We start from the raw sequence: 26,572 nt of genomic DNA, 5'->3' as shown, positions 1-26,572 counted from the left end.
TCCACGTCAATGTTTCACATGCCCCAAAATAATAATTTTTTAAAAACTTTTCAATGAATTGGGAAGCATGACCAGCTGCAAACAGCAAAGATGGAAGTGAACCGCTCGGGGTGTTCTATCTAGCACGGGTTAATAATTCTTCTTTTCCCTGTTTTGGTTAAATGAACATTCTCTTACCATTTGTCTGGTTTGTCCGTGGTTAGGCAGACCTAACAAACAGGAAAGAGAATAGAGCTGGTAAGACCATTGCTTTTCCAAGACAGAAAAAAAAAGTACAAAATCAAAACACACGCAGCTATGATTGCAACTGTGTTGTTTTGCTAAAATAAGAGTTGTCTATCAACCTAACTTCTCCCCTCCTTCACACGTAGCTGAGGAAAGAGCTTCCTTAACAACGCGGTTTGAAGAGCAGAGCCCCCAAGTTAAGAACATGTTCCATTTGCTCAGTCTTTTCTCTGTTTACACACACACCCTTCTTCAAACTGCCTCTAAAGGACATTTCCTCTTTCAGATCTGAGGTTTTCCTCAAGTCTTGGGAAAAATCTGGCGTTCTGTTTGAGTTTTGGAGGAATTTACTGACATAGAGAAGGCGAAAGTGGAAGGTATTATACACTGCCAAGACAGCAACAAATGAAGTCTTTCCTATCACCCTTGGGTCCCCAGGGAGCTCTTCAGCTCAGACGTTAGCTACAAGCTGTTAGCAAGCAGCTTGTATCTGCTGAACCTACCACAAGTAAATACTTGCACAGGCGCAGCTCCATCCGTCACAGAGCACAGCGACCCCAGCTACTGCACAAAGCCCTTCGTAAAGCACCGAGCACAATGGCTTGATTTCACTCGCTATACTACCAATGCTGCCACCGCATACGTACTGAACTGTACATATATGAGCGCCTGCGGGACACGCAAAGGTCTTGGGATAGAAGAGAATGATGTGTGGCTATAAGGCAGCAGGGTACGGCACGGAATGGACTGAGACACCTAATAAACCTTTCTGTTACCACCTTTGAGTTTTCTAAGACGCATGCTCCTGGGAAATACCATTTCATTAGCATCAGTGCACCAACCCATCTTTCTTGGTCCCTTCTGGCTGAGAACCGAAACGTCAGAGCACCAAATCCAGCAGGTACGACAGGACAGGCATCGGGAAACGCTGTTGCTGGCTGCAGAGGTTACCACTCTGAATTCTGCTTTCACATTCCTAGCAAGCTTCCCAGCTTGACTTTCAAAACTTCCCATCGCTACCGAGTTAAGCTGTGACGGAACAGCCAAGTTTTTTAACAAACCCAGAAAAAATGAATTCAGACAGCTCAGGGTCCACATTCAACAAGATTCCTTGAGATTCTCCTTGGTAAAACCAAACACAATGTGCTCCCGGCAGGCGCGTCAGGGAACACATGGCACGGCAATGCATCGGGAGGGAGGAAGGCAGAACGGGGGACATTTTCTGAGCATTAAATATCACGACACCACATTCAAATCAACAATTTGCAGCAAGTGTATTTTCCATTCTGGGCAGATGTATGCTGTTGGCTACTTCAAACATGAAGACACACTTTCAATTTTTGCAGGAGTTTTGTGCCTAAGTATCCACAGAGATGAAGAAACAGCTGCCAGAGAGATTCCCACCGAATCTGTAGAACAGATGTACCAGGCACCAAGCAAGAAGACCAGTAACAGCCTTTGGATGTCGACAAAGGCGATGCAGGCGCCAGATAATCACTCCTCCTTACATGGGAGCAGCAAACGCCTCCAAAGCACAGCTGTGAGCAGCCGCTGGAGCTGGATGGACAAAGAGCTCCTCGGACGCTGGGAAACAGCACAGCCAGCAGGATGCAACCTGGGTCTGTTGGCTCCAGAGCTGAGCGCTAACACTTGTTGTTTTCTTCCCTGTTCCATGGCAGAAAGATAACATTTTCTCCATTCGCAGGAGCTCCGAGAGATGTAAAACAACTGATGTTGGTCCCTGGATTGAAGCCACACATTTCCTTTTAACCACACTCCAGATCAGCTCTTTCCTTGTAAAAAGAACAGACATGATGCCAGAAAAGACCAGGCTACAGGAGCAGCTGATACGCGGCTGCTGCGATGGCTATTGCTGGATGTACAGACAGTACACAGAGCTGTTCCCAAGCACCAGAATCAACCCAGAACATTCCACGGTGAGAAGAGGTGTTGAGACTGATATAAACTGAGCGAGAGCTGAGCAGAACTGGTACCCACTGTGAGCCTCAAGGCTTCAGAGCCCTCAAACAGCAAAGCAGCAGCACTAACAGGGACCCACCTCATCCCTGAGCTGAAGCTTCTGTGATAAAGCTGCCCAAGACAACTTTTTGCTCCAGTAAAATCAGACACAAAACAGAGTTTCAATACAATTTATACTCTTGCTATCACAGTAATAAGGTATCCATTAGCATACTAATCTTAGCTACCTCTGAATTTTGCCTTCAGTCACACTTTGATAACTGGAATTTGAAAGAATAAATATAAAAACAGACACTAAAAGGACTAGCTTCAGTTTGCAATAAGAAGTCACACCAAAAGCATACACAGCTGAAGCGCTGCTATTAAAGGAGAATCTTCTACCCGCAATGGTGATCACAGGGACGCAGAGAGACAGCGTAGCATCTGTGACCCATTGCAGAACAGCCGTCAAGTCAACAGGATGCACTTGTACTGAAAACAACGGATTCTCACCCAAAAGTTTTTGGTGGCTTCTGTACTAGCGATGAGATCTGCGAGACAGGAACCTCTAAGCACTAAACCAGTCCTTGGTCTCTGGGTGAGGAGCGGTACGGACAGGTGACTCCCCACATGAAACTCAGCCCTCCCCAAGGTGCTTGCTCCATTTTGACAGACCAAGGTTTGAGAGACACTTCTCACACACAAGCATCCACAAGCAGGTTAAAAAAAGCAGGGCAGAATATTAATATAAACCAGGAGAAAAATCCAACAGTGTTCTAGCAGCTTCTCTGCAGGTGAAAAAAAACCTGTCTTTATTTTATGGAATGACGTCCAGAGAAGCCACAGGGTAGAAAGTGTGAATATTCCTTTTAATGATATCTAAGGTCCAACTGCTTGGATTCACATAGTTCCACATCAGAAACAACACTAAACTCTTCCAAATAAGGGGAAAAAAAAATTAATCTAAGCAGATCTTCCTCTCTTCTGCAGCCAAAGAAATTGAAATATATTCTGAAAACTCAAGATTAAATGTTGCCTCTTTTTTCCACAGCACTGAAAAATCCCAAAGCCCTACAAAGTCTCCCCCCATTCAGCTCCTCCTGCCAAAGTCACCTCTGTACACTGAAATAAAGAGGAGGTCCCAGAGCATAACATGTAGACACGGTAAACCGAAGGTATATCTGCAGATAAGCACGGATGTCCTGTGCCACAGACAATTCTGCATTGTTACTGAAATGGCAATAAAACACCTAAATCACAGCACAGAGTCTGACACCCTCAAACATGCCCACAGCTTCGTGACAAAGCCCTCAGGGCCGTTCCTCAAGCATAAGCACAACTACTGAGATTTTTGGCTCAAAACCAGACACAGCAGGTTACTGTGCCCTAACGATCCTTTCATTCTTCAAGTATCAAAACTGCAGATGAATATATTTTCACCCTCTAAAAAAAGGCAGGTGGGGCATGACTCTCACAAACAGCAAATTCAAGTCTGTTACTACTGTTACTTTGCAGTTTTGTCCTTTGGGGATGGGGGAATCACCTCTCAGTCATCCAGCCTGCTTCTCTTCCAACAATCTCGTATCATTTGAATCTAATGCTTTTGGATTTGTTGCATTTCAATAGAGAGGATACCCAAACCTCAGTTCCCGATGGGAAGGAAACCTGCAGGTGTGGTGCCAGGGCAGCCCCAGAGCAGACGCAGCAGCTCGTTGCTGATCCAGCCCGGTTCCCCACGAGAGGTCCTCGGCATCTGAACGGCAGCACTCAGAAATCACTCCCACTGCACAAATCCAGCCTGCTTGTTTGCCAACACCACGCAGCTGCCATTTCGAGAAGCAGGAGAGCCCAAACCCTCAGCAGCGCACCCAGCTCCAACGGGAGTGCAGGGATATTTCCATTAAGGTTCTACAGCAAGCACCAAGGAGCTGCAGAACCGGCGCCAAGCATGGCCACTTTTCTACTTGGGTAGAAATCTCCCAGTGCGTTTCCATTCCTGAACACACACACACACACACGCCCCGCCATTGCCTGTTTGTTTACACAGCATTTCATAGTTGGCACAAGAAGTTTGTACAGAGCTGACCCTAGTGCCAAGGAGGAAGAGCAGCCCAGCTTCCAGCCACTGGCTATAACTTGTTATTCAACTGATATTTTCTCAAATTTACTAATGCAAATTTTCAGGATATTCACCAAACACAAAAATAAGGGTCCTTCATCTCATGTTAACACAATTAATCTTTTCTTTCTTTCTTTTTAACCAATGAGGACATTAAGCAGTTAGTCACAGATGGTGGTTTAACTCGTTTACCGAAGAGAAGTATGATGCAGAACATGCAGTAACATTCATGAACATGTCTTCAGTCACAATGAACATAAAGAATTTAGCACACACTTTCACAGCCAGCAAGTTTACTGTACTAAAATATATTGCTTTCAAAAATCCACACACTCTTCACATGCATCTTCCTTTTCCAAAAGTAATCCTCCTCCTGGGATTCCATCCTTCCCAGCAGCAACAAAAACATCAACAGCACCACATTTGTGAGCAAGCTAAAAAAAAAAAAATATAAAAATTCATGCATGAATGAGGCTTGATGAATAAGGATTTCACTTCCAAGTTACTGGTTCACTTGAAGTAGTCTCTGTGTGTTGACATATACACATATACAGCTTTTGCAAGTTTATAAGAATGCTGTAGCACTCCCCTTACACTGCCAAGAGTGAGTTACCACTGTGAGTAGATTGAGTGTCCACCTTCTAATGATCAAAGGCTATATAGAAACTTTCGGGAATGCAAGTACAGCAAGCAGAACAGAGCATAAATTGTACCAAACACCACCTAGACTAACATTTTCTTAAAATTGTGTTGTACATAAAAACAAGTTTTAAATTGCAATTTACTTACCTAAGTAAGTTCCTACCAAGATTGGCAAAGGAAAAGGAGAAAAAAAGATTTAAGGTTAAAAAAGGAAAGATTCACACAGTTCAGAAAACAGCAGCCCAGCCCCATGCAACAAATACAGAAACACAGGCTGGTTTGGTTGTAAATGAAACACAGCAGTGACCACAGTTCTCTGTGGGACAGATAAACCCAAGACAACATTAAACAAACAGTAACTCCAAATGAGAGCTTTAATTCTGCATGAGTAAGTAGTGGCTCGTTACCCACCTCCTTCCACCAAACCCTGCAAATTAACCTCATTGGATTTGGACAGTACTGCCCAAAATGCTCGGTTTAACAGTTCACACTATTTTGCTCCACAGTACCTCACAGATGACGTGTTTGTTCATGCAAAGCTGCACCTTCTGCTAAAAGTACTTTGAGGACACTAAGAATACTTTCTGGGCAGTGACATCCAACTACAATGAGTCGGTAGTGACCCTTGGTGAGAATGGAGAGCCGCAGTCTATCTTGGTGTTGAGTCAGTCAACACAATCCGCTCGCATTCCTAAAACAGCATCATGGTATATTCTGGTCTGGCTGTAACACACTAAGTGGTTAAAAAATAGAGGTAACAAAACAACGCACCTCACTGCTTTAGGATTTGCTGATCCTATGTAAACTAGCTATGTAAACTAGAAACCACCGAGTTACTCACTGTTCTTAGAATTGGGAGTATTACACATCATACAAATATATACACATATGTGTGTGTATAGATATATATACATGTGATATGTATCATACACGTAGATTCTGCTTAATTACAAGTTCAGGCTTTGTACTATCAGGAGTATTTGCAATTCTACCCTTGCATTGTTGTGCATTAATTTCCTCTCATTTTAATTACACGTGCCCCCTATCACTGCCTTGGGACACTCTTAAGCAACATTTGCATCTTACTCCACACCATCCCTCATAAATGAAACGGTTTTCACTAGTCAATCCACAGAGCATGATGCACATCCACTGATATCATTTCCAGATCTTTCTCTGTAACACCAAAAGAAACTCACAGTATCACAGCTAACCTGGAGACAAGTGAAAAAGGTTTCACTTAACATCTGAACACAAAATCCTCAAGTACGACTCTCAAAAATAATCTGTACTTTTGGCATATGATCTAAAGCAAGGAAGTTGCACAGGCACGTGGTTCTTGGGGTCTCCAAAACGCATTTCAAGCAACTTGTCATTCTTCCCAGCTGTGCTGCTGCTGGTAAGAAGCGCCTCCTTTCAGAGGCACTGAACATTTTCTCTCGACACTAGTCAGCATGACACTGGTCCGGACATCAACAGCTAAAGCCAGGACTTTTCCCCAGCACCCCATGCATCACACTATTAATTAAAGGACCAATACTGCCTGTTTACAGTAATTCCTAGATGGGCAGGTTTCCTTTGGTTGGTTATCCTCGATTTCAGAAGGGGAGCCAGGGCCACTGCTGATAAAGGCAGAATTTTAATGAAAATTATGCACACAGGTAAGACCAAATTTTCTGCAAGGTCCAAGTCAGCCAGACAAAACCTTTGAGATAAGTCTGGTCACCTACCTGGCTGACACTAGAGAACTTGCTTATATTCCCACCTCAATAGCTGTTTTTGATCAAGAACAGTATTTCCACTTCCATGCTCATCTCTTGATAATTAAACTAATGCCACGCTAGCCTGACGAATGCTTCCACTTCTCAGAGTTCATTCACGTTTCCCCAAAAGGAGGTGAGAAACAACGAACCAGAACACGTTAAATTAGACTGACATTTCATTTTGTCTTAGAAAGTCCCAGTAGCACAAGCAAGGTATTCCAACGGTTAATTAACCTCACTCAAAAATTTGCCGTTTGTTTCCAGCCAAAGGTTTTCTGCTGTACCTTCTGGCTACTGCAGCTCATTATTCCATTCCCAGCTAGACTAAAAAGCCCTCTATTATTACACTTCTGCTGCTCCTGTCAGCAGAGACAAACATCTACAACTTCCACTTTGATAAAAGCATTTTCCATTATACAGCGTGTTTTCCAGTCCCTTCGCCATTTTCATGGCTCTTCTATTTACCCTCTCCAATTTTCAGCATTTGATCCGCTACCATTTTATCAATACAAGTTTGTCGCTGGGAAAAGCCTTCCCTTTATTTCAGCTACTCATTTGTGTTCTCTCTCTGCCAATTTTAGAGTGCATGTGATGATCCTGAAAAACAAATTTGATTAGATGGTGTAAAAGAGAGAGGGGAAAAAAACCCAAACCTAACAATGCTCACTCACTTCCCCCAGTAGGAATTTGCACAGACAAGTATCACGTAGACCCTGTACTGGGTAGCTGTAAGGAAAAAAGGAAGCAAGGTCCAAAACATAAAACTTCCCCTCTCTCTCTCCAGAGGAAGTTTCATGGCAAATATTGGCATTCAACCTCCAGAACATTAATGAAAAAGCAATAAACTAATACTTTTTTAACATGTCGCTGTATTTGACAACTTATGAGACTCCATGTACTTTTCATGTTTCAAAAATAGGATTCTGCAGCAATTTGTCCCTGCTAATCTAACGCTGAAGGAGAGTTGTGAAGGGCACTGTATGCTAGTGATGCTTCCAGTGTGACTTAAAGAAGACGAAAACAAAACAGATGAAAGGGCTATACCCTTTTTATAAAACATAGTGGAGGGTAGTGAGGAGAGGTGAGATTAAGAATAGTTTCCTCTTCTTGGAATTCAAGCACCAGTGGAAACTCTAGATGCCTGGCCAGACAATTCATATTCAAAGTCTGAAAAAGGTCAGCTCTCTAGGGTTAAGCAGGGATGAGTCAGAAAATGTAAAAATACTTAATTGGAGTTACAGTAGCAAGAGAAAAATGAAATTCTAAAATCTGAAGTTCAGCAATTTCCAACGTTTCCGTAATTAAACTAGCTCTGGCTGCAGCCCACTAACAAGCCTCCTTCCCCTCCTTGATGTCTCACCGCCAAGGTTCCCCTTTTCGCAGCCTTTCCTCAGCTCCCATCACCACCTCTCGTCAGAGAGCTCAGCCTGACCAACCCGCACCCACCCACAGACCAGGCGGTCCTTCCGTCTCCAGTCCCTTCGTCCCCAGTCATCATTTGGGCACATTTAGGAATGAGGTTTCCATTCGTGCAGGAATGTTCGTCAAGGCACTTCACTGATTAACTTTTCTGAGGGCTGAATTCTAACTACTGACCACCTAAATACCAAAGGGTGGCAGAGCCTCAGATGAAAATCTTCCAGCAGTGCTGCCTGAAGAAATACCCAAAAAATTACATGAACAGTTCAATTTTCAGCAAAGTTAAACAGCCTAATTCTAAATGAAGGAAGCAGGTGTCATAGGAATTTAAATGCCTTAGACACCTGTCCATCAATATATACCTATAAACATGCATCTTAATGCTTTACACTAAGCAAACTCATCACATGCAAACCAGCACAGCAACCAGGCACAATTTACAGTATTGGTACTTCTCCCATGAGTTGGGAAGTAATAACCCAACACCAAAAGGCTTTTATCACCAGCAAAGAGGTAGAGCCAACCATAACAGCTGTTCACTGGTTTGTGTCAGGGCCTGTGACACAGTGACCTGTCCAAACCATAAGAATCTTCCAGGTGCCACCAACACAGAACATCAGCAGGAACCACAAAACCCCCTGGATAATTCCCATAACATTGCAGGATGTTAACCATCTCCTTGAAAACTGTTTCAACATAGGTGGACAAGGTGTCTTCCTGCACCTAAATTTGTGCAAAGGATATTTTCAGCCCCTCCACACAGTCGTATCAACACCAGCTTTTCTTTGCAGTACACTCCTACAATGACCTAAGCCAGCCAGTGTGCCACCATGTATCCCCAAGGGGACAAGGAAAACATCAAAACAACAGAAAACCCCCCATATTTTCCCATAGTATCTACAGGAACTATGTAAATGAAGAATCTGACTGGTTATAACAATTCCGTTTTACTCTCATTAATCTTTTTCTTCTAGCTTAGGTCAGTGATAATTTTAAAAAATCAGCCATTCTGGATAGATGGGTTTATTTCAGTCCTTTTACACTAACTCACTGCCTCCTGAATTCTGGTCACAAGGTTTCATTGCTCTTGCTGCCATTCACCCCTTCTCCACAACAGTTCCAGCTTGTGCCCTTCCCCTCCAACCTCCTCCCCCAAACTAGTGATCCCGTGTGACTCCATCCAGAGGCCAGGAGAAGTCAGCACCGTGTTCCCAGTCCGGACACAGCACAGGAGACTGGCATTACCCACGCTCAGAGCCAGCAAAGCTTACCAGCTCACATGCAAAGCAACTGGGGGCCAGTGCTAAGTGGCACCGGCACACAGACTGGCTCCAGGCCAGAAACAGATGCACCAAAATTCCACCATCTGTTTCCCTGTGCCCAGCAGATCCTGACCCAAGCTCTTTAAACCTTGTTTCCTTGCAGGTGGTTCCCTTCCTTCTCTGTGTCGGCAAAGCTTCCAGCAACTCAGGGTCAGAAAATATTCCAGATGTTAAAACTGCAGCGTGACAAGCATTTTCCATTCACAAATAAATCTCAACCAACAAGTTTAAGCTGAACTGCTCATAAGAATATCCAGTTACACTCACTGTCCCAGCAAGGAAACAGATTCTGGGACTAATCCGTTCTCTGTTACCCAGCAGTTATAGGAACAAGTATTACTGTAAGTGTTTCAGTGGCTGGCTGAGAACAGACTGGGAAGATGAACAGCAGGGGCTCGGTGAGAGCCGGTCCCTGCACAACTGTGCACACACACTTCAGAGAAACGCGTGTTCTGAGGAGCCTGAACAGGTACTTCACCAAAGCCTTCCTTCTGCAAACTGCTCCAGCAACACTTATGACTGAAATCCACCTAATCAAATACATCGGCAGGCAGATGTTTTAAAACACTAAACCAAGAATCCTCCGTTTCCAGTAAGTAAATGTACTCAGGTTATCAAATCCAGCGCTCTCCACAGAGAGAGCCTGAGGGAAGGGTCAGTTCTTCTGCCACCTCCCTCCTTTTGGCTACAACATCTCAGAGCATCAGCAGAGTGTCCTATACTGAGTGACTCAGCAGTGCCTGGGCTGACGAGGATGTTTGGCAGGGAGCAGTGGGCATGTCCACAAGCAAGTGGTCACTAGGAGACATGGAAATTCAGTGAGCTACTCCACATCTGCACCCCTCATTACCAGACAAAGCTTCCGAGGAAGCCAAACTGGCCGGGGCAGCAGCGCTCTGCTGTTCTGCCCAAAACACAGAAGTTAAAAAGCACATTGAAAACTCAACAACAAAATATCAAGGTATAAATTCCCAAAGACAGCAAGACAGTAGAACAATCACTGTCCTCATTCTCATTGTTTTCGCCACATGCACTTATATATGCATGCATGCAAATATTGATAACAGTCATCCACTGCCTCAGCCATCAAACAAAAAGCTTAACATCAGGGCATGCAGTGTTGGCCATTTCGTGGTAACATGTACGCTTAAGATTTTTGTTTGCTTGTCTCATTATGACATTTTTATCTCCTAACTACTCAAAATTGGTCTGTTCTATACAATTCGGTTAAGTGACATCATACGTATGTTTCTTGCACTAACACAAACTGAAGCTTCTGGGGTCTATTCAGTAGTCAGAACAGATTACTTTTTAACCTGTTGAAATTTTGCAAACCATTTCTACTGCAAGTAGAGAACACACAATCTCTCACTGGTGAGACTGTCCACTCACAGTGGAAAATATAGAGGCCTGCACATGGGACTCGATGTGAATACTGTCTCCTATTTCTTTTGCTTGATGTGAATTTAAAACAGTTCAGGACACATTAAACTTGGATTTCTTAAAAGTCAAATAGCGACACAACACCTGATTTCGAACCAGCCATCACAGCTTTCAGCAGTTGCACAAAACTGCTAGAAAACTGTTCTGTCAACTTGAGAAATGAGTAACCAATTCGGAAAATAGCACTTCATGTCTTCAGTAGGGTTGTACGACTTGTCATCTGCATGTGAAAAGCCTGGAAAGTGAGCAGCATAACCACAGGTGGAAACGGTTACCCAAGGAACACTTAGACATCAACACAGAAGGTGCACACAGACTCATAAGCCACAAAGCACAGACAAGCCAGCAGATGAAACTAAAAACCACTCTCCTAGCATAAGCTGAGCGCAGCTTCAAGGTCTTACCCCTGCTAGGCATCAACAGGCGCTTCTTCATGTTGCCTGATAGAGCACAAGTGGATAGAAAAGAGAAAAACATCACATCAGCAACCTGAACAGCAGCAGTTTAAAAAGTTCTTAATGTTAAAACACAAACAATAAGATATCAAATGTTTGTAACTGAATTTTAGCTAAGCCACATACAAAGTTAAAATTAAAGATAAAAAATGAGAAAGATTCTCTGTATCTCCCTCCCTGCTCAGAGCCATAATTAAACTAAGTTTCTCTCCCCTATTATGAAGAGCTACCCTCCATGTTCTCACTCCCATTAAGACCATTTGAACACCACCTTTCATCCTCATCTGAGACGAAGACTGCACTTTCTCTTCCCCGACGCTCCCAGGCAAGAGCAACTCTTCCGAACAGAGCCCTGGAGTCCGTGCCAGGAGCACCCTGCGTCTATCTCCCACTTCAAACACCTTCCCCTTGCCTTTTCATCAGGAGGAGATGAAGCCCAAGCTTCACTGCACAGACGTGCTCAGTGACAGGGCCAAGAAAAGCGCATGCTCTGGTTCTGCACAAGGCAGGGGCAGGTTGATGCCACGCCACATCTGGCACATCTGCCTCCCTAAGCTGGGTAGCCGCCTGCCTCTCGCAATGGCACGCAGCTTAAAAAAAGCTGTAAACCTCAAAAGAAAAATAAAACATCACTGGGAAAAGCTATTGAAGTTTTCTCCATGCTACTCATTTAAAAACTGAAGGGTATTTTCTCCCTCACTGTCCCATTTGCAAGGTTGGTCAAGCCAGGCCAAGTTCCACTTGCACGGCAGCTTTATGTGCATGTGCCACCCAGGCAGGACACACCACACGTCACACCCCGGAAAAATGGGACAAATAACTTTCGCAAAAGTAAAAAACTAAAACTCCCCTCCCCAAGAACAAGAAACTTTCAATTTATATAAATATATACAAAGGGCTATAATTTTAAACAATCTCCTTGTATACTGAAAGGACAGAAGAAAAAGCCTATACAGAAAATATACATTTTGCAGAAAAATATTTACCATCCATTCCATTGTGTTGCTCGTAACTTCTTTTTCCCAGGATAGTTGGGGAGCCATTATTAATGACAGGTGTAAACTTAGCAGGAGTCAGGTTGTTGAGAGAACTGGACAAGCTCTTGGCAGGATCTGGTTTCGGAGGACACGGATGAGACTCTGTTGTAAAAACAGCAAGGGGTTCTTTTGTTAGTGAGGGTACTGGAATTATAAATATGAAAATAACCTGCAAACTTCCAAGGTGACCAAGTTTACCTCCCCTTATACACCATCTCAGTCAATAATTTTGACTGGAGATTGCTATTTATAAAAAGCTTTTAAAGTATATTTAGGGATTCACTTCTACTGAAGATGTTTAAATCAATGTCATAATATTATCCTAAAATAAGAGTTGATAACAAAAGCACTTTAGATCTATCTGCAAAACACTATTCTCTGAAAAACTGGGATCATTTTAGGGTGCTCTGTATTAAAAGCCATCTTTGGGCAGTCATGCAACATCCCTAAATGCTGGGGAAATCAGAACTTTTCCAGTTTTTCAAGGTTTGTAAAAATTACAATTTCTAAACTGGCCAAACAAGTGAAGATTCAAAGCACCACCATTAAGAACACAGAGAGTCTGAATTCAAACTTTTGGCCAAGGCGGAGATCAAGCACGGACTGTTCAAGTGAAGACTTTCTGAGAGTTTTCTTTTTTCTCAAAGTTACAAGCAACAGCAAACGGGAGCTTCAAACGAGTTCTACTCTTGCAGCCCCAACAGCCAAGTAACATAAAGCACGCTGACCACAACAGCTCCAAAAATACGTTCTCATCAGCCTCCCTGTCTCGTTCACCCCCTTCTACCAGCTCAACAGTCAAATGGAGACTCTGACACAGCACAACTGAAATGTCAAAATCTATTGCTACCTTCTGTACAACTATTAAAAGCAGGATTTTAGCCAACAGCAAAACTTCTCCCTTTCCTGGCTTTATTTGGTTGCACTACACATATCCAAAGGTTTCTCAATTTGTATTTCTCATTAGTATACAGTAGAAGTACAACACTCAGAGAAGCAGTAAATATTTAATAAACCCTGAGCCTTACAATGTTTAATCAACAAAATTTTTCAAAGAAACATAAAACCAACTCCAGTGCAAAAAGCCAATCAATTTCCTTGTTAATCTGGAAGCCTTCAAGGCACCACTGTCCAAGCCAGCCTTCTGTGGTTAGACCCGCGCTAGACTGCTGTTAACAACCCGAGATGTGTCTTCACAGCATCTCTAGCAACCAGCAACATTAGGGAAAATGATTTTGCATTCATTTGAAGGCAGAGCTGACATATCACGTAGCTGGCACCTTCCAGCACCTCAAACCTGCACGGAAGTCCCGGACAAAGCTACTCAGTAGTCCCCAGAGTTCAGCTGATGAGGCCCAAGTCCTCAAGAAAACTGTACAAATAAAACAAACGCCCCCAAAATAGAAGAAAGTAAATAATAGAAATATATTGCCCTCGTCTAGCTCCAGCACAGAACAGCCAGCAATTGACTGACAAGCTGTGATGCACAGCGCTGTCCTAAACACAGGAGGCTTCTTGGAAGACCCAGCAGTAAGAACTGCCTCCAGACAGCCCAAAAATTGGAACAGCCAACTGACCGATTGTTCCCAAAACATTACCATCTGCTAATGGAGGCACGAACGTAACTTGTCCCCACGTGCATCGGAGGCCACAGCAAACACATCCCTGCCTTCACCTGAAAATGTTTCTGATACAGCTCCGTGAGCCACTAGGTCTGTCAAGTTAAGTAGGAAAAGGAAAAAGGACAAGTTCATAGGAAGGTTTTTATGTTTTGTTTTTTAATACAGAACCAGCATCTAAATCCAGAATGAAATGGAAAAAGAAACAAGAGAATGAGCTAGTAGGGTTTTTTGTTTGGTTGTGGGTTTTTGTGTTTGATGTTGTCTGTTTTTTTTTTTTTAATACCTAAATACCGGAGTACTGCTTCTAAAGGCTTTCGAACCACTTGCTTTAATAGCAATGGGTTTTCTGATGCCTCAGGTAAACGTGCTGTACCTGTAAAACAAAGAAAAATAATTAGAGGCTAAAGACATTTAGGTATTATAGCAAAACTAAATAAATAACTCAAGTGTCCTGAAGGAGCTTTCCAATCAAAACGAATTTTACAGGTTGCAAGCATGTCTTGGCAACAGGACACAAATGCAGAATGCTAAATGTAATAGCAAACATGAATATTTTAAAACAAACCACTCATGAATTTTCAAAGTTATTTGTCTAGCCCACGATCAGTTAGAACTCTGTGCAAGTACGGGTAGATTTTGTGAAACCGCTGGCTACACGCAAGAGGGCATCGCAAGAAGCTGCAACTCAGACTTTACAGGAAAGGAATCTCCAAGGGCTCCTTTGCAAGTCTGTCCCAGCTGCATCGCCACTCACATTCTGCTTTGATTGCTGCGCTGTTAATGGGCAGATAGGGATGTCTCGCAGCGTGCCAAGGGCGCAAGATATCTCGACACAAACGTCTGGCAATTCTTGTCAGTTTTGTTGTATGGAGATAGAAAGCTTGCCGTGTTTTCATAGCAAACTTGGGGCTCCCACTGTTTCGTACTGGCACACCATGAGGACTCTAGAAAGAAAGAAAAATAATTTTGGTTTATAAAGTTTTGGTTTCTAAGTTGTTAGAAAGTGTGGGTTTAAAGAAGAGAAAGAATACCATTTAAAATCACATTCAACTACTGATTCACAGATGTAGGAACAGAAACCATATTACAGATGAAAATATTTTTAGCTCAGCTATTACCCATTTCCCAAATCTTACCCATCAACATCTGGAATTTTCTTCCAAAATATCTCAAAGGATAAAACGAAGGAAAATGTCTTGCCTTCACAAGGAAGTATTTATTTCTGTGCTGCCCCAAGTTTTAAAGTAGGGATCCAAAAGCCAGACCTAAAGAAGTTACCTGATGCTATCACATGATTTAGGGCTTACAGAGCCAAGAGAAAGACCCTCAAACTTTGCATGCTTACAGTTGCTCTGAATACACAATGCAAACTCCCTACGACAAAGCATTTGTAAGAAGGAGAGGAAAATCAGAAAAAAGTTTTATGGCTAAAATAGACATCAGAAACTCACTTCCCAAAGCAAACTTAGAGCATATAATATCATTTTTGTCTCAAAGTTGTAAGAATTTCTGGTTTAATTCTTACTCTGAACTCAATGAATGTACTGACAGAGCTGTCAAATATTCACTGCATGTAATAAAGAATAATACTGAAAGAAATGTATCTACTACAGAGAGTGAAAGCAGTATCTTCTTCATGAAAAGCAACTAAGTCAACTAAGTAGAATTAAAGTAGAATCTTGTGATCTCAAACCTGCCCACTCTTGGAGAGTAGGAGGAAATTTCAGTTCGGGGAGGACAAGGCTTTCCCCTCTCTGGATATTTACATACTTTTTAATTAACAAACAAGAGCAATAAGGCTGATAATACCTAGCAGTTATCTCAGCAATTAGGCAGCTTCGGAGGGCAAAGAGAAGCCTGGAAAGGACAGAGGTTAAACAAAAGAAACAGAACAGAAAGGGAATGATAGCAAAGACTAGGAGGGGAAAGAAATTAATCTAAGACCAAAGTTCAGCGTGCATTATCCTTCTGTTCACGTGAGGCAGCTGCTTATTCCAATCAGCTCAATGTATGATGCTTCCAGACTGAACTTCACCAAATTCAAAAAAATTCTGAGAAGTTTAGTTTAGAAAAAAAAAAGGAGAAAAAGTAAACAGAAGCAGCTCATACGGTGCTTACTCAAACATAGCTAAAATGAAGGAGCATTAATTAAAAGAGATAGGATGAAGTAGAAAAACAAGATAAGGGATCTCTAAAAAGCCACTAGCTATTTGCGGTATCTAAATTTGAATGTGCCTTGGGAAAAGGAACAGGTTTCAGGAAATAATTAATTCCTTTATGGAAAAAAAATTTCCTCTTCCCCCTACAGCAAAAATTATGGAAACCAAATACCAGAAACACATCATTAAGTTATCCCATGTATTTGATGGCTAGTTTGCTAAACAAATTATGTGTTGTTTCTTTCTTCTCAGGGCAGTACTCGGCAACAAAGTAAGTATAGCTGAAGTTAACATGCCAGCTTTTGCAAGACATGAAATACCAAACCCAAGGACAACAATGGAGGCTGAAGGCATTCTCTTTGTAGTTAAATATTTAAGAAGAGGGAACAATTAGCTAGCTATCACAGCACCTAGCTCTCCAGGCAAGAGCGCACAGCAGGCTGCTTTGCAGATACCTACCAAATTATTGCGGTTTGGTCCTGGCCTCTCCCCATCTAACCGTGTTGGCATTTTCAAGCCACCGTATTTCTTCCAGTACGTCCAACAGGATGCACAGAGGCGACACTGCATGTTAGGGGGACCCCAAGAATACCACTGGTAAGACTGTGTGGCTAGAGATAACAAAGGTGGAAATTATATATATCCTTAAACAGGATCACTTTTCAGAGCTTATTCTCTTTAGAAGCATTACAAAATAAAACCACCACAAAAGTAAACCCACACAAAGACAGTGCAAAGCTCTAACAGACCTTAATAAACTAATGATGGCTTCACTGTTATCCCCACTGTTAAAGGTGCTTGTGATTTCAGCAGAACTAATTACACATATGAACCCCTTTAAAAACACGAACAGAAAAAACTGACTAGTAGGATGGGAAATTCTCCTGCCAATGAAACTGAAAGTTCTCATTTTGCAGGACTGCTAAACAACAATTTCTGCAGAGCATGGGAGAGAGAGAGAGAGAGGGAAGACAGTTTTCAGGAACTCCCCACACATAAATTTTAAAACTAAAGAACTTAAGAAATCTGTGACTTGACTTCTCGTACACTCCTACATTCCAGCACCTCTAAAGGCTCCCCATAAAGGAGCACAATCATTAGAACTCAGCATATAATGTCAGGCACCAGACCAAACAGAATGATATCACATAGTTTGAAATCTACTGAAAAATTCAGAAAAAAATTCAAGTTCACACCTTGGTGATTTAAGTCTTTGCTCAGTAGCTACCTGCGATTATGTAGGACGTTTACTAACTCCTCCTTTAGTGCTTCATCATTTCATTTGCAAGTGGAGCATGAGTAACTCAAAAACCCACTTTGCTTACATGCAGCTGTGTCAAATTCTGTCCCCTCAGCCTTTCAAAGACGCCTCTCCCGCCCCTCACCAGCACACAGCTCTGGTGTTTCTGTGTGACACAGCACCCGTGCTCTCTGTACATCTCCCACCCAGCACGTCACTTACTGTAACAGCTCTCACAGGCCCGTCCTGCTGCCGTGTTCTGTGCCTGTACTCCAGTACCATTTACCACTCCTGGTTTGACATTATTTACATTGATCTGGTTGGGGTTTGGCTTGTTACTTAAAACACAAAGCAAAAAGGAGGACAATGATTAATTGAGGCATGCAATTATTTATGTGACTTAAAGATATATGGCCCAAAACATTTGAAGATTTAAATTTCATCCATCGCATGGTTTACAGAACAAGCTGTACTTACCAGCAATCTGACTTCCATGAATAGTCTCCAATAATATTTAAATAACATCAATAATAAAAATAAACATAATATTAATGAGATGTCATCTTCAAGAATCCAGACCCATTTAAAACAATAAATCAGTGAGGCCAGGCAGGTATCTTTCTTACTATCCCAGACATTCTAATCTAGATGACAAAAAGATATTATCTACAGATCTCTCAGTCCTCAACACAAGGGATATTTTACTTAAATCTCCAAAAACAAGGCTGGGGGAAGGAGCCGGAGAGGTAAGCAGAGAAAACACAGAACAAAATCTTTGGATGTGGCATATATACAGAGATTTTCATGAATACAAACCTTCTAAACAAGTCTTAAACTATCGTTAGCACTTCTACTATAAAGCATTTAGGTTTCTACTAAATTTTAAAAGTCTAAAAGCTTAACATTTGCAGAGCAAGAAATCCATTGATGGCTGTCACTAATATATTCTAACAAAACATCTGAATCACCTCAGCTCATCCTTATACTCTTAAAAACATTGACTCAGGGGGAAAAAAAAAAAAAAAGCTATTGGCATGAGCTGAGAATGGAAGGACAAACAAAACCTTGGCACAGAGAGCAGGGTGGAACAGCACAAAATCTCTGCAGAGGAAGAGATGTCCGGGGGAGAAAAGGAGGCACTCAAAATATCCTTGGCAAGGGAGGGCACAATAAGGACAGAGAATTGATATTGCAGTGAGAGGACATCTGAGGAATGGAGGAAGATGGGAGAAGTCATACAAGAAGTTTCAAAGAAGAAAAATATACCAGGAGCTTATAAAACAGGCAAAGATTCTAAGGTGCCGTTAGGAGCTCAGCTCATGGTGGCAAGAAAAAGCAGGCAGCCTTTGGTACCAACTTGTGCCAATTGTGTTTCACCCATATTCTCTCACCTGACAACTGAAGAGAGCGGGCATATTCCTCTTATTTCTAATTAATATACCCATTATTTGGAATCCACTCATTCGAGCAGAAATATCTTAAAATGGGCTTTATAAAATAGCTTTCTGCAAATGCATTTTCTTATATATCAGTTGCACACTGACACAGCCACACTGATTTCAGTGAACCAGGATATTTATTACTTATCACTCCGGCTAGTGCTGCAAAAACAGCATTGTGGGAACGTGGCCAAATGAATTTCTTTCTCATGGGGCATCAGTATTAGGTTTACGTTCTCAGCAATGACCCCTGAGAGCGACGGAGATCAAAGTGACTGAATTCTGAAGACAACTGGCCTTTGCAGCTCCAGAACAAACCCAAACGCTACTGCGGAGCTTACACCGCCCCGAAAGCCAGGTCATCCTTCTCATTTGAACATGTCCCATCGGGCAGCAAGACACAGAACTTGGTTAAAGTGCCATTTCCAGAGACAAAACAGATTCTGCTGTGGATGACCTACAAGGACCACACACACATTGCATAAGGAGGTAAGAGAGTATTTGCCCAGTGTAAGAAAAAAGCTTTGGACAGCATCCCAATGGTGCTCCTCGCTGTGAAGTTCAGGGTTTCTGCAGAAAAGAAAGCTTAGGAGGCAAAGCAGCACAGAAATACTGAAAACAGGTTGTTCCTTCAGTATGCTTAGCAGCCCAAGCACAATCCAAAAGAAGCAGAGAAGAAAAATAACCAGCCTGATTAGGTTTCTTGTCCTTTTGCTTATTAATTTACCCGGCCCTTACAAGGATTAAAGTGTTTTGGGGTGCTTATCAAAATGGCCCAAAGTTCTGACACCGCAGATGGCAGCAGATCTGCGGAAACATTTAACAAAGCGAAGCTGAAAGAGGGGGCATTCATGCTACCCAGCACTTTGCTCTGGGACGTCACTATAGTAACCTACTCCAAAAGAACTCCTGCCAACGATTCACTAGCAAACTCCATGTGCAAACATTACCAAGATGCTGTAAAACAAACAGTCCTCACAGATGCAGAGTTACAAGCAGCATTGCCCAATAGGGGAAAAAAAAAAAACCTGAAGAAAACTAGGCCTCCACTCCAGGTCATGCTGCTTCCCTTTGATACATGGATTTCGAACACAAGTGAAAGGGATGCTGAGAGCTGATCACAAAATTGTCACGCTGTAGTTGTGGCAATAACTTCAGGAGTCTGAACAGCACAATTAATGTGGCTGCAGCAAACAGCAGCAAGTGTGCTGCTGCAAAGCCAAGGTCAGGTTTCACAGGGGCAGTAACACTAAAATTTAGGCAGCTGATGTCTTTTTATCATAGGAGAAGCAAAAAGCTCGTAATTGTTAATGATATGTTAATTAAACTTGTTTGATATCACCAAAGCCTGCTACAGCTTTTAACAAGAGAATTAGATGCATAACTGGATGAATCATTAGGCAATTAATGAAGCTGAAGTGAAAGATGCAAATAAGGTAGTGAGAATACTGATGGCGTGGCAAACTGTCATTTTCAGTTCTTACATTAGGAATGGAAGTCTCTTAAATGGGTTTGAGTTGCAGTGGCGCGGTCAGAGCAGAGCCGCAGGGATCGGGACACGCAGGTTCCCGGGCTGCGTTCTGCAGCAGGTCGGTCTCAGCCATGGGAGTTGAAAGCACACGCGGAAAGGCGGCGCTGGAGAACGGCCAGCACGGGCTGCGGCCCTGCCCCGAAAACCCAACCTGAACACAACCCTGAGCCACACAGAGCACCGAAATCCCCTCACGACATGTCTGACTGGCATTTGACCCACAGCACAGTGATAAAATTTTAGCAGTTAAAAATAACGAGGATGTCACGAGGATGGAGCCAGGCTCTTCTCGGTGACAACCAACAGTAAGACAAGGGGTAACGGGTTCAAGCTGGAACACAAGAGGTTCCACTTAAATTTGAGAAGAAACTTCTTCTCAGTGAGGGTGACGGAACACTGGAACAGGCTGCCCAGGGGGGTTGTGGATTCTCCTTCTCTGGAGACATTCAAAACCCGCCTGGACGCCTTCCTGTGGAACCTCACCTGGGTGTTCCTGCCCTGGCAGGGGGATTGGACTAGATGATCTTTCGAGGTCCCTTCCAATCCCTGGCATTCTGTGATTCTGTGATAACTATCAACTTAACAGTGAATGTTTTCCTGTTATTCAGGAAACCACGGTGGTGCTAGATGCAACAGAACAATTGAGAAATAAAGCCTCAGGAGCAGGAACATTTTTTAATCCTTTGTAAGGAACATTTACGCCATCATCTGCCTCTAGGCACCCAGTTCAGGTGTCTGGATTCCTTACCCAGACACGAGAGGTGAGCTCTCATCACAGCTCTCAGGCTACTGTATATACTCACTTGTAAGAAGAGCTCTAATGCCTGCTAAACAATGCTTTCTGAAGATGAGAAGCTTTCTCCAACAAAATTATGAAGATCGCCACTTTAACTAACACAGCTACAAAAAAACAACCAACCCACAAAAAAACCCCCAAAGCAGCAACAACAAACAAACAACACCAACCAAACAAACCACCCCAAACAGCATTTACACCTTTACGTTTTCCATGCTGCAATGGACCTCTGCACAACTAAACAGAGAAGGAAAAAAGCCTTGTTCCTCAGGCAGAGGGCAACCAAGAAACCGATAAAGGAATTCTCTTCAGCATGTTAGGCAGCTGCCCCTTGCGGTCATCCAAAGCTTCAACTTACTGTTCCAGTTTCCCTGTTAGCTTAAAGAAAGAGGCGGGGTGGAGGGAACAGTATTTCCCCACTTCACAAGTTCATGAGGCAGCATTTGCAGCTTAAAAAGTGCTTTGAGACTGTCAGATAAAGCACTGCACGTAGAATGTATTAATTTACATTTACAGATGTAAATTTAAAATTTACACTTTACAGCAATACATTTTAGAGACTGGGGATTGTACGGAGTACTTCATTCTTCCCTTTATTTTCTTACGCCTTCTGAGATCACTTAGATCAAAGCAAAAGAGAAAAGAGCCACACGTTATGTCTCAGCCTTCACGGTTTGCAGATGTCTTCACCCCAAAAAGCACCAGCTACACGACCAGACTGCTGCCAAAAAGAAGCAAGTAACTAGTACATATGCCTGTAAGATTAGTAAAGCCAGAATGAGACTTCCACGACAGCCTGAAGTGTATGTTTGGGTCCACACTAGAAGGAGAGAGAGACCATGACTACATCTGCAGCAAGAAGAGTCTCCCAGCCCCACGTTCCCGTGGCAGGATGAAGCGTGTAAGAACATGGAATATCTCTGTGCGTCCAGGCTTCTGCTGCTTTATCTAACGCCACTTCCAGCGACAGAGAAATCGCTACAGACATCAACTAAAAGATCTTTTTTTTTTTTTTCAGTATTTCCTGAATGAAGAATTCAACTGATGTTATACTTCTTCCTTTCACCAGGAAAGCACATCAGTGCTTTTGAACCCAAGGGATGAACTACAAACCCACGTGTACAAACACGGGGCTCAGTCACAGCTACAGGCGTCCGTCCCAAACCCAGGGTTCTTCTTGGAAGGAGCACGGAAGTGTTTGTCCAATACCTAGGACATATATGTTTTTCCAATATTTAGGAGGTTGGTTTAAGACTTGATAACCTCACATCAATTACCTCTCCGTGCTTCAGTTACCCGCATTATAAAATTGGGGCACAATCTCGAGTTAAAAAATATCAACTCTAAAGCTTCACATAGAGCTTTTATTTTTCCCTGTGTAATGTGTATGTGACACGAGAAACCACCTTTGAAGACTGCTTGTGTTGTTTTTCATATTATTTTCCTCCCCTCTCCCCAGATTTTCCTAATAACATCACAGGAACAAAGGAGGAAGACAGACAGAAGCAACAACAAAAAATTGTTTTGAGTCTGATCTGCTCCTGGATCGCTTTTCCAAACAATTTTACACCAGTTGTTGTTAGAACAGGTTTCACTCAATCAGCTGATGAGTTTCTGCATAGGTCTTGTGACAGCCTACATCAAGTAATTTATTTTTGAGGTGACAAGTGGATCATTATGGTTCGAGTCCTGAAACAGGAATGGGCTCAGTAACATGATAAGGACAAATCAATAACATTGATATTTAGGTCCCTACACCATGTATTGCTGTTACAAGCCAAGAATATAATCTTCTTCTAGGTCACAAGATAATGTAGGTGCAATGCATTCCCTACGTGACAGACCTTGTACTGAAACGTGAGTAGAAATAATCTAAAAATTTTAGAAATATTTAACCGTTGCCACATTTGGAGGTATTAATAGCAAAAAAGCAGCAGAAGTGTTCATGTGGGATTAAATAAGTCAAGTACACAACTGCTACTTTTCCTGATACACATGAAAAGATAGGAGGAAGGAAAAATAGACACCCATTTTATCAATTAAACGACATGTAAGTTAAACACTTGCAAACACCAATCATGACTGGAAATCAAAGCCAGAGACAAAAATAGCAACCACACAGGTGGAGACAGAAGCCTTTTCCTGAAGCAGAGAGGGAAGTTGCTGATTTGATTATATTCTCCAGATAGCAACAAGAATTATCTTGCTGAGATGCAGTGCTGAGGGATAAGGTACCACTCCAGACAGCCATTATCAAATGAGCACTATAAAACCTCTCAAATACAGAGCCCCACCTACACACATTATCATCCAAGAGCAACAAGACGATCAGGCTTTCCCATCTGCAATATCCCTTTGCATCCGCAGTCTAAACTACATTGGCTTTTGCTTTAAATTGTGAATTCATGTTTAATTTGATGTCGTGTCCCCCTGCAGAGTAACACCATCCACAAAAAGCAATACTGTTGAAAAATTGCATGACAAGAAATCTATTTGGTTTCACTCTAAATATTACACTTAATTTTTATTAAATTCACCTGAGACATGCTGACATATTTAAAAGCAAAAAAGAAATCCAGGATCCCCTATTTTCACAAAAAATAAGGGACAGTCTTGCAATTTAAATATGTACAACTTAGTTTTGCCTGAAGTAACGGAACACACGGTAGAAGTTAATAAATATTTGAAAGGAGACAGCATGGAAGAGTAAAGGAGTTATCTAGGATAATACATATGGGAACGTATCTGGGAGCAAAAGCTGAAAAGAGAAAGGACAGGGAAGATTTCGAGTTCCACACTATAGCAACTCTTGACTGGGTTACGCCGAGGAAATGCAAGAGAAACACATTTTAATAATAATTTATGTATAAAATATTTATACATATTACATACCTATATATATTAATTTTAATATAGTTCTATATATGATTTTTATAGATTTATAAATGATATTAGGAAACAACCACACATTGGTGATCCACTGATGACTAAAATTAATAAAAGCATATATTACTGAGTAGTTAATTAGCTACCCTCTTGTTCGTGACCATTCTGACCTGCTACCAAGTCCCCAACTCCCAGTCCGTATAAAAATAAAAATCAGAAGTAAGAGTCCCTTTGGGATGGGGACATTACACAGGATGAAGGAAACGAGCAGCACGACAGCAGAGCATCCTGACCAGGAAAGCCCCAAAGGAAAAGTCCTCGGCTGCCCATGGAGGAAATACCCTGTGGTCCAGAAGTAGAAGGTCAGCGTGTGGAACCAGTTTTTCTTTTACATGCTCCTAAGCAGCAGCACAGAGTACCGAGAGAGGGGCTGCTTTGCTCTACCAGCTTTGAACTGCTAAGGCTACATCGTGTTTTCTTCCACAGGGCTCCCGGTTGTTTATTAGCATCAGGGTGTTAGCAAGAACTCAGCTAAAATTAAAAGCAATTCAAGCCTATTCAAGCATCAGCAGAAGTTTCCTTATATTTGGAACCTAATTTAATAGTTCTCTGACATGTTTGTTAAACTGTGTCTCTCATTACGTAATTAAAGCAAATACATAATACTGGCAGGCCATGGAAACTGCTACACCAGAATCTCTACAATGAATCAGAAAACAAAACAATGCAAAAGGATACTTACTAGTTGGGTATATACACTTGTTTTAGCTTGCTTTCCGCTTCTGCTGCTTTCAATCGTTTCTTAAAAAAAAAAAAAAAAAGTTAGAACAAAAAGAAAATAAGGACTGTTTTACCTAGGAGTCAAGTAACATACCTGTAAAAACTTCAGCACTTACTAACAAACAATGGAGTTTTCCTTTCACTGAGCAGCTACCACAAAATCCTTTTCCAACAGGAAAATATCTACTGGAAATAATTGTGGGCATCAAATGACTATGTACGCAGCTTTTCAAAAAAGTCAAAGAGATGACAGTCTAGTATTGACAAGGACAAACTTTTCATTCCCATTCATTACAATACAAATACACGCCTTGTTCCTCCGCAACTCGTGGTGGTTTTTTTGTTGTTGGTTCGTTTGTTTGTTTTTCCCTGCAGAGGAAGATCTGACATTCCGGTTTGTGTTTGTTCTCCACGATAAATAATATTCACCAACTGGGCAGTAACAGCTGTAGCAATGCACCTTCCCCATCACATCTCCTCAACAGCTGACCCAATTCAAATAGTTTGAAGGAAGACTTTTTTGTTGATAGTCCTCACTTTTGAAGACTAAGTAACGCAGGAGATTTTCTTTTAAAAAAAGGTCAAGGTTAAAAAGGTCGAGAGCTCAACTCAAGATTGATGCAGAATTAGCCAAAAGATTTTTTTTTATTGTGGCATGTTATCACTTCTGAGTAAACATCAGCCATGGGCAACCTGTACATTTGCACTTTCCAAAGGCGAGCAGCTCTAGGTACACCAGCACTATGTATTAATCCCCCTTTGAGACAAAAAAGAAAGAAACTCCAGGCACATGTGCAAGTCTCAGGGAACAGGTAGCAAAGAAAATCAAGGGGGTAGAAAAGGAAGAAGGTGACCAGACCAAACAGCCAGGCCCTGATTAAAAACATCATTGCCAGGAGATATTAAGGAACATAAGAGAGACGCGTTTAAGGGAAAACACACGCAAGAAGGAGACACGTGTAGAAGTACATGCAATTTGTCTCTTTACGTGGCCCTACTCCAGTAAAACCATCCCTTAACTTCTGTCCACATTTCTGCAGTAAATGGATGGCAGGATCCTTTCAATGGGATGTACGGAGTAAATTTCCCGGCAGACACTGCTGCTTGCTTCTGGTGAGCACAGCTGCGAGCTCACTGGCGACCACAAGAACACAGAGAAAAACAACTAGCATTACCTTTACTAACTCGCCAAGAAGGCCTTTTCTAACTCAAACCTTCACACCATTTAAAAAGCAAACGGGACGCTCTGAAGTTCAAGATTTCTCTTTATCACAAACTAAATTAATTTAGGGCGAACCGCTGGAGGCCTCTGGTCCAGCCCGTGCTCGAAGCTGAGCCCACGCTCTTCAACACCCACGACAGTACAGTGGTCTGCATAAGCCACAACGTTTCCCAGACAAACCAGCAGCAAGGTGATATCCTAGACAAACAGATTAGCTTAACATCCTCTATGCAGCAGCCTCGAGGCACAGCCTAGGAAAATAATTCTAAAGCTGAAGTCAGTATCTTCATAGAAACAAGAAGCAGCACCAGAAGATGTAATAAAATTGAAGAGTGTGTCACTGAGGAACCGGACAAACATTAAAAGCTTTTTTACAGGAACACAACGGACACACATAGAAACAATGAAGTAAAAGCTTCCCGTAAGCATAAAGCTTGCTTTGATCAGAGGGACGGTCTTAAGCAACAGTTTTCCATTTGGCAGCCTGACAGCTCCTCGCCAAAGCTCTGTAGA

General features: G+C 42.2%; 1 protein-coding gene across 4 annotated transcripts in view; it reads right to left on the bottom strand.

The window, feature by feature from the left end:
- MTA1 (metastasis associated 1) overlaps positions 1 to 26,572 on the bottom strand; it is an 80,596-nt gene that overhangs the window by 7,974 nt on the left and 46,050 nt on the right. Inside the window, exons 11-19 of one of the 4 annotated variants that reach the window (XM_065648987.1) lie at positions 24,800 to 24,858; positions 17,628 to 17,743; positions 16,625 to 16,776; positions 14,761 to 14,950; positions 14,290 to 14,379; positions 12,334 to 12,486; positions 11,297 to 11,332; positions 5,093 to 5,104; positions 178 to 209 (exon numbers count right to left, since the gene is read on the bottom strand). In XM_065648987.1, coding sequence (XP_065505059.1) covers positions 178 to 209; positions 5,093 to 5,104; positions 11,297 to 11,332; positions 12,334 to 12,486; positions 14,290 to 14,379; positions 14,761 to 14,950; positions 16,625 to 16,776; positions 17,628 to 17,743; positions 24,800 to 24,858 — 840 coding nt within the window. Of the gene's footprint in view, positions 1 to 177; positions 210 to 5,092; positions 5,105 to 11,296; positions 11,333 to 12,333; positions 12,487 to 14,289; positions 14,380 to 14,760; positions 14,951 to 16,624; positions 16,777 to 17,627; positions 17,744 to 24,799; positions 24,859 to 26,572 lie in introns of those variants that run through there. The other 3 variants (XM_065648988.1, XM_065648989.1, XM_065648993.1) reach the window with 3 other exon arrangements.

The sequence above is a fragment of the Caloenas nicobarica genome, chromosome 20 (genome assembly GCF_036013445.1).
Source record: "Caloenas nicobarica isolate bCalNic1 chromosome 20, bCalNic1.hap1, whole genome shotgun sequence".
NCBI lineage: Eukaryota > Metazoa > Chordata > Aves > Columbiformes > Columbidae > Caloenas > Caloenas nicobarica.
The sequence above is the reverse complement of the archived record's forward strand: the minus strand, read 5'-3'. Positions and strand labels throughout refer to the sequence as shown.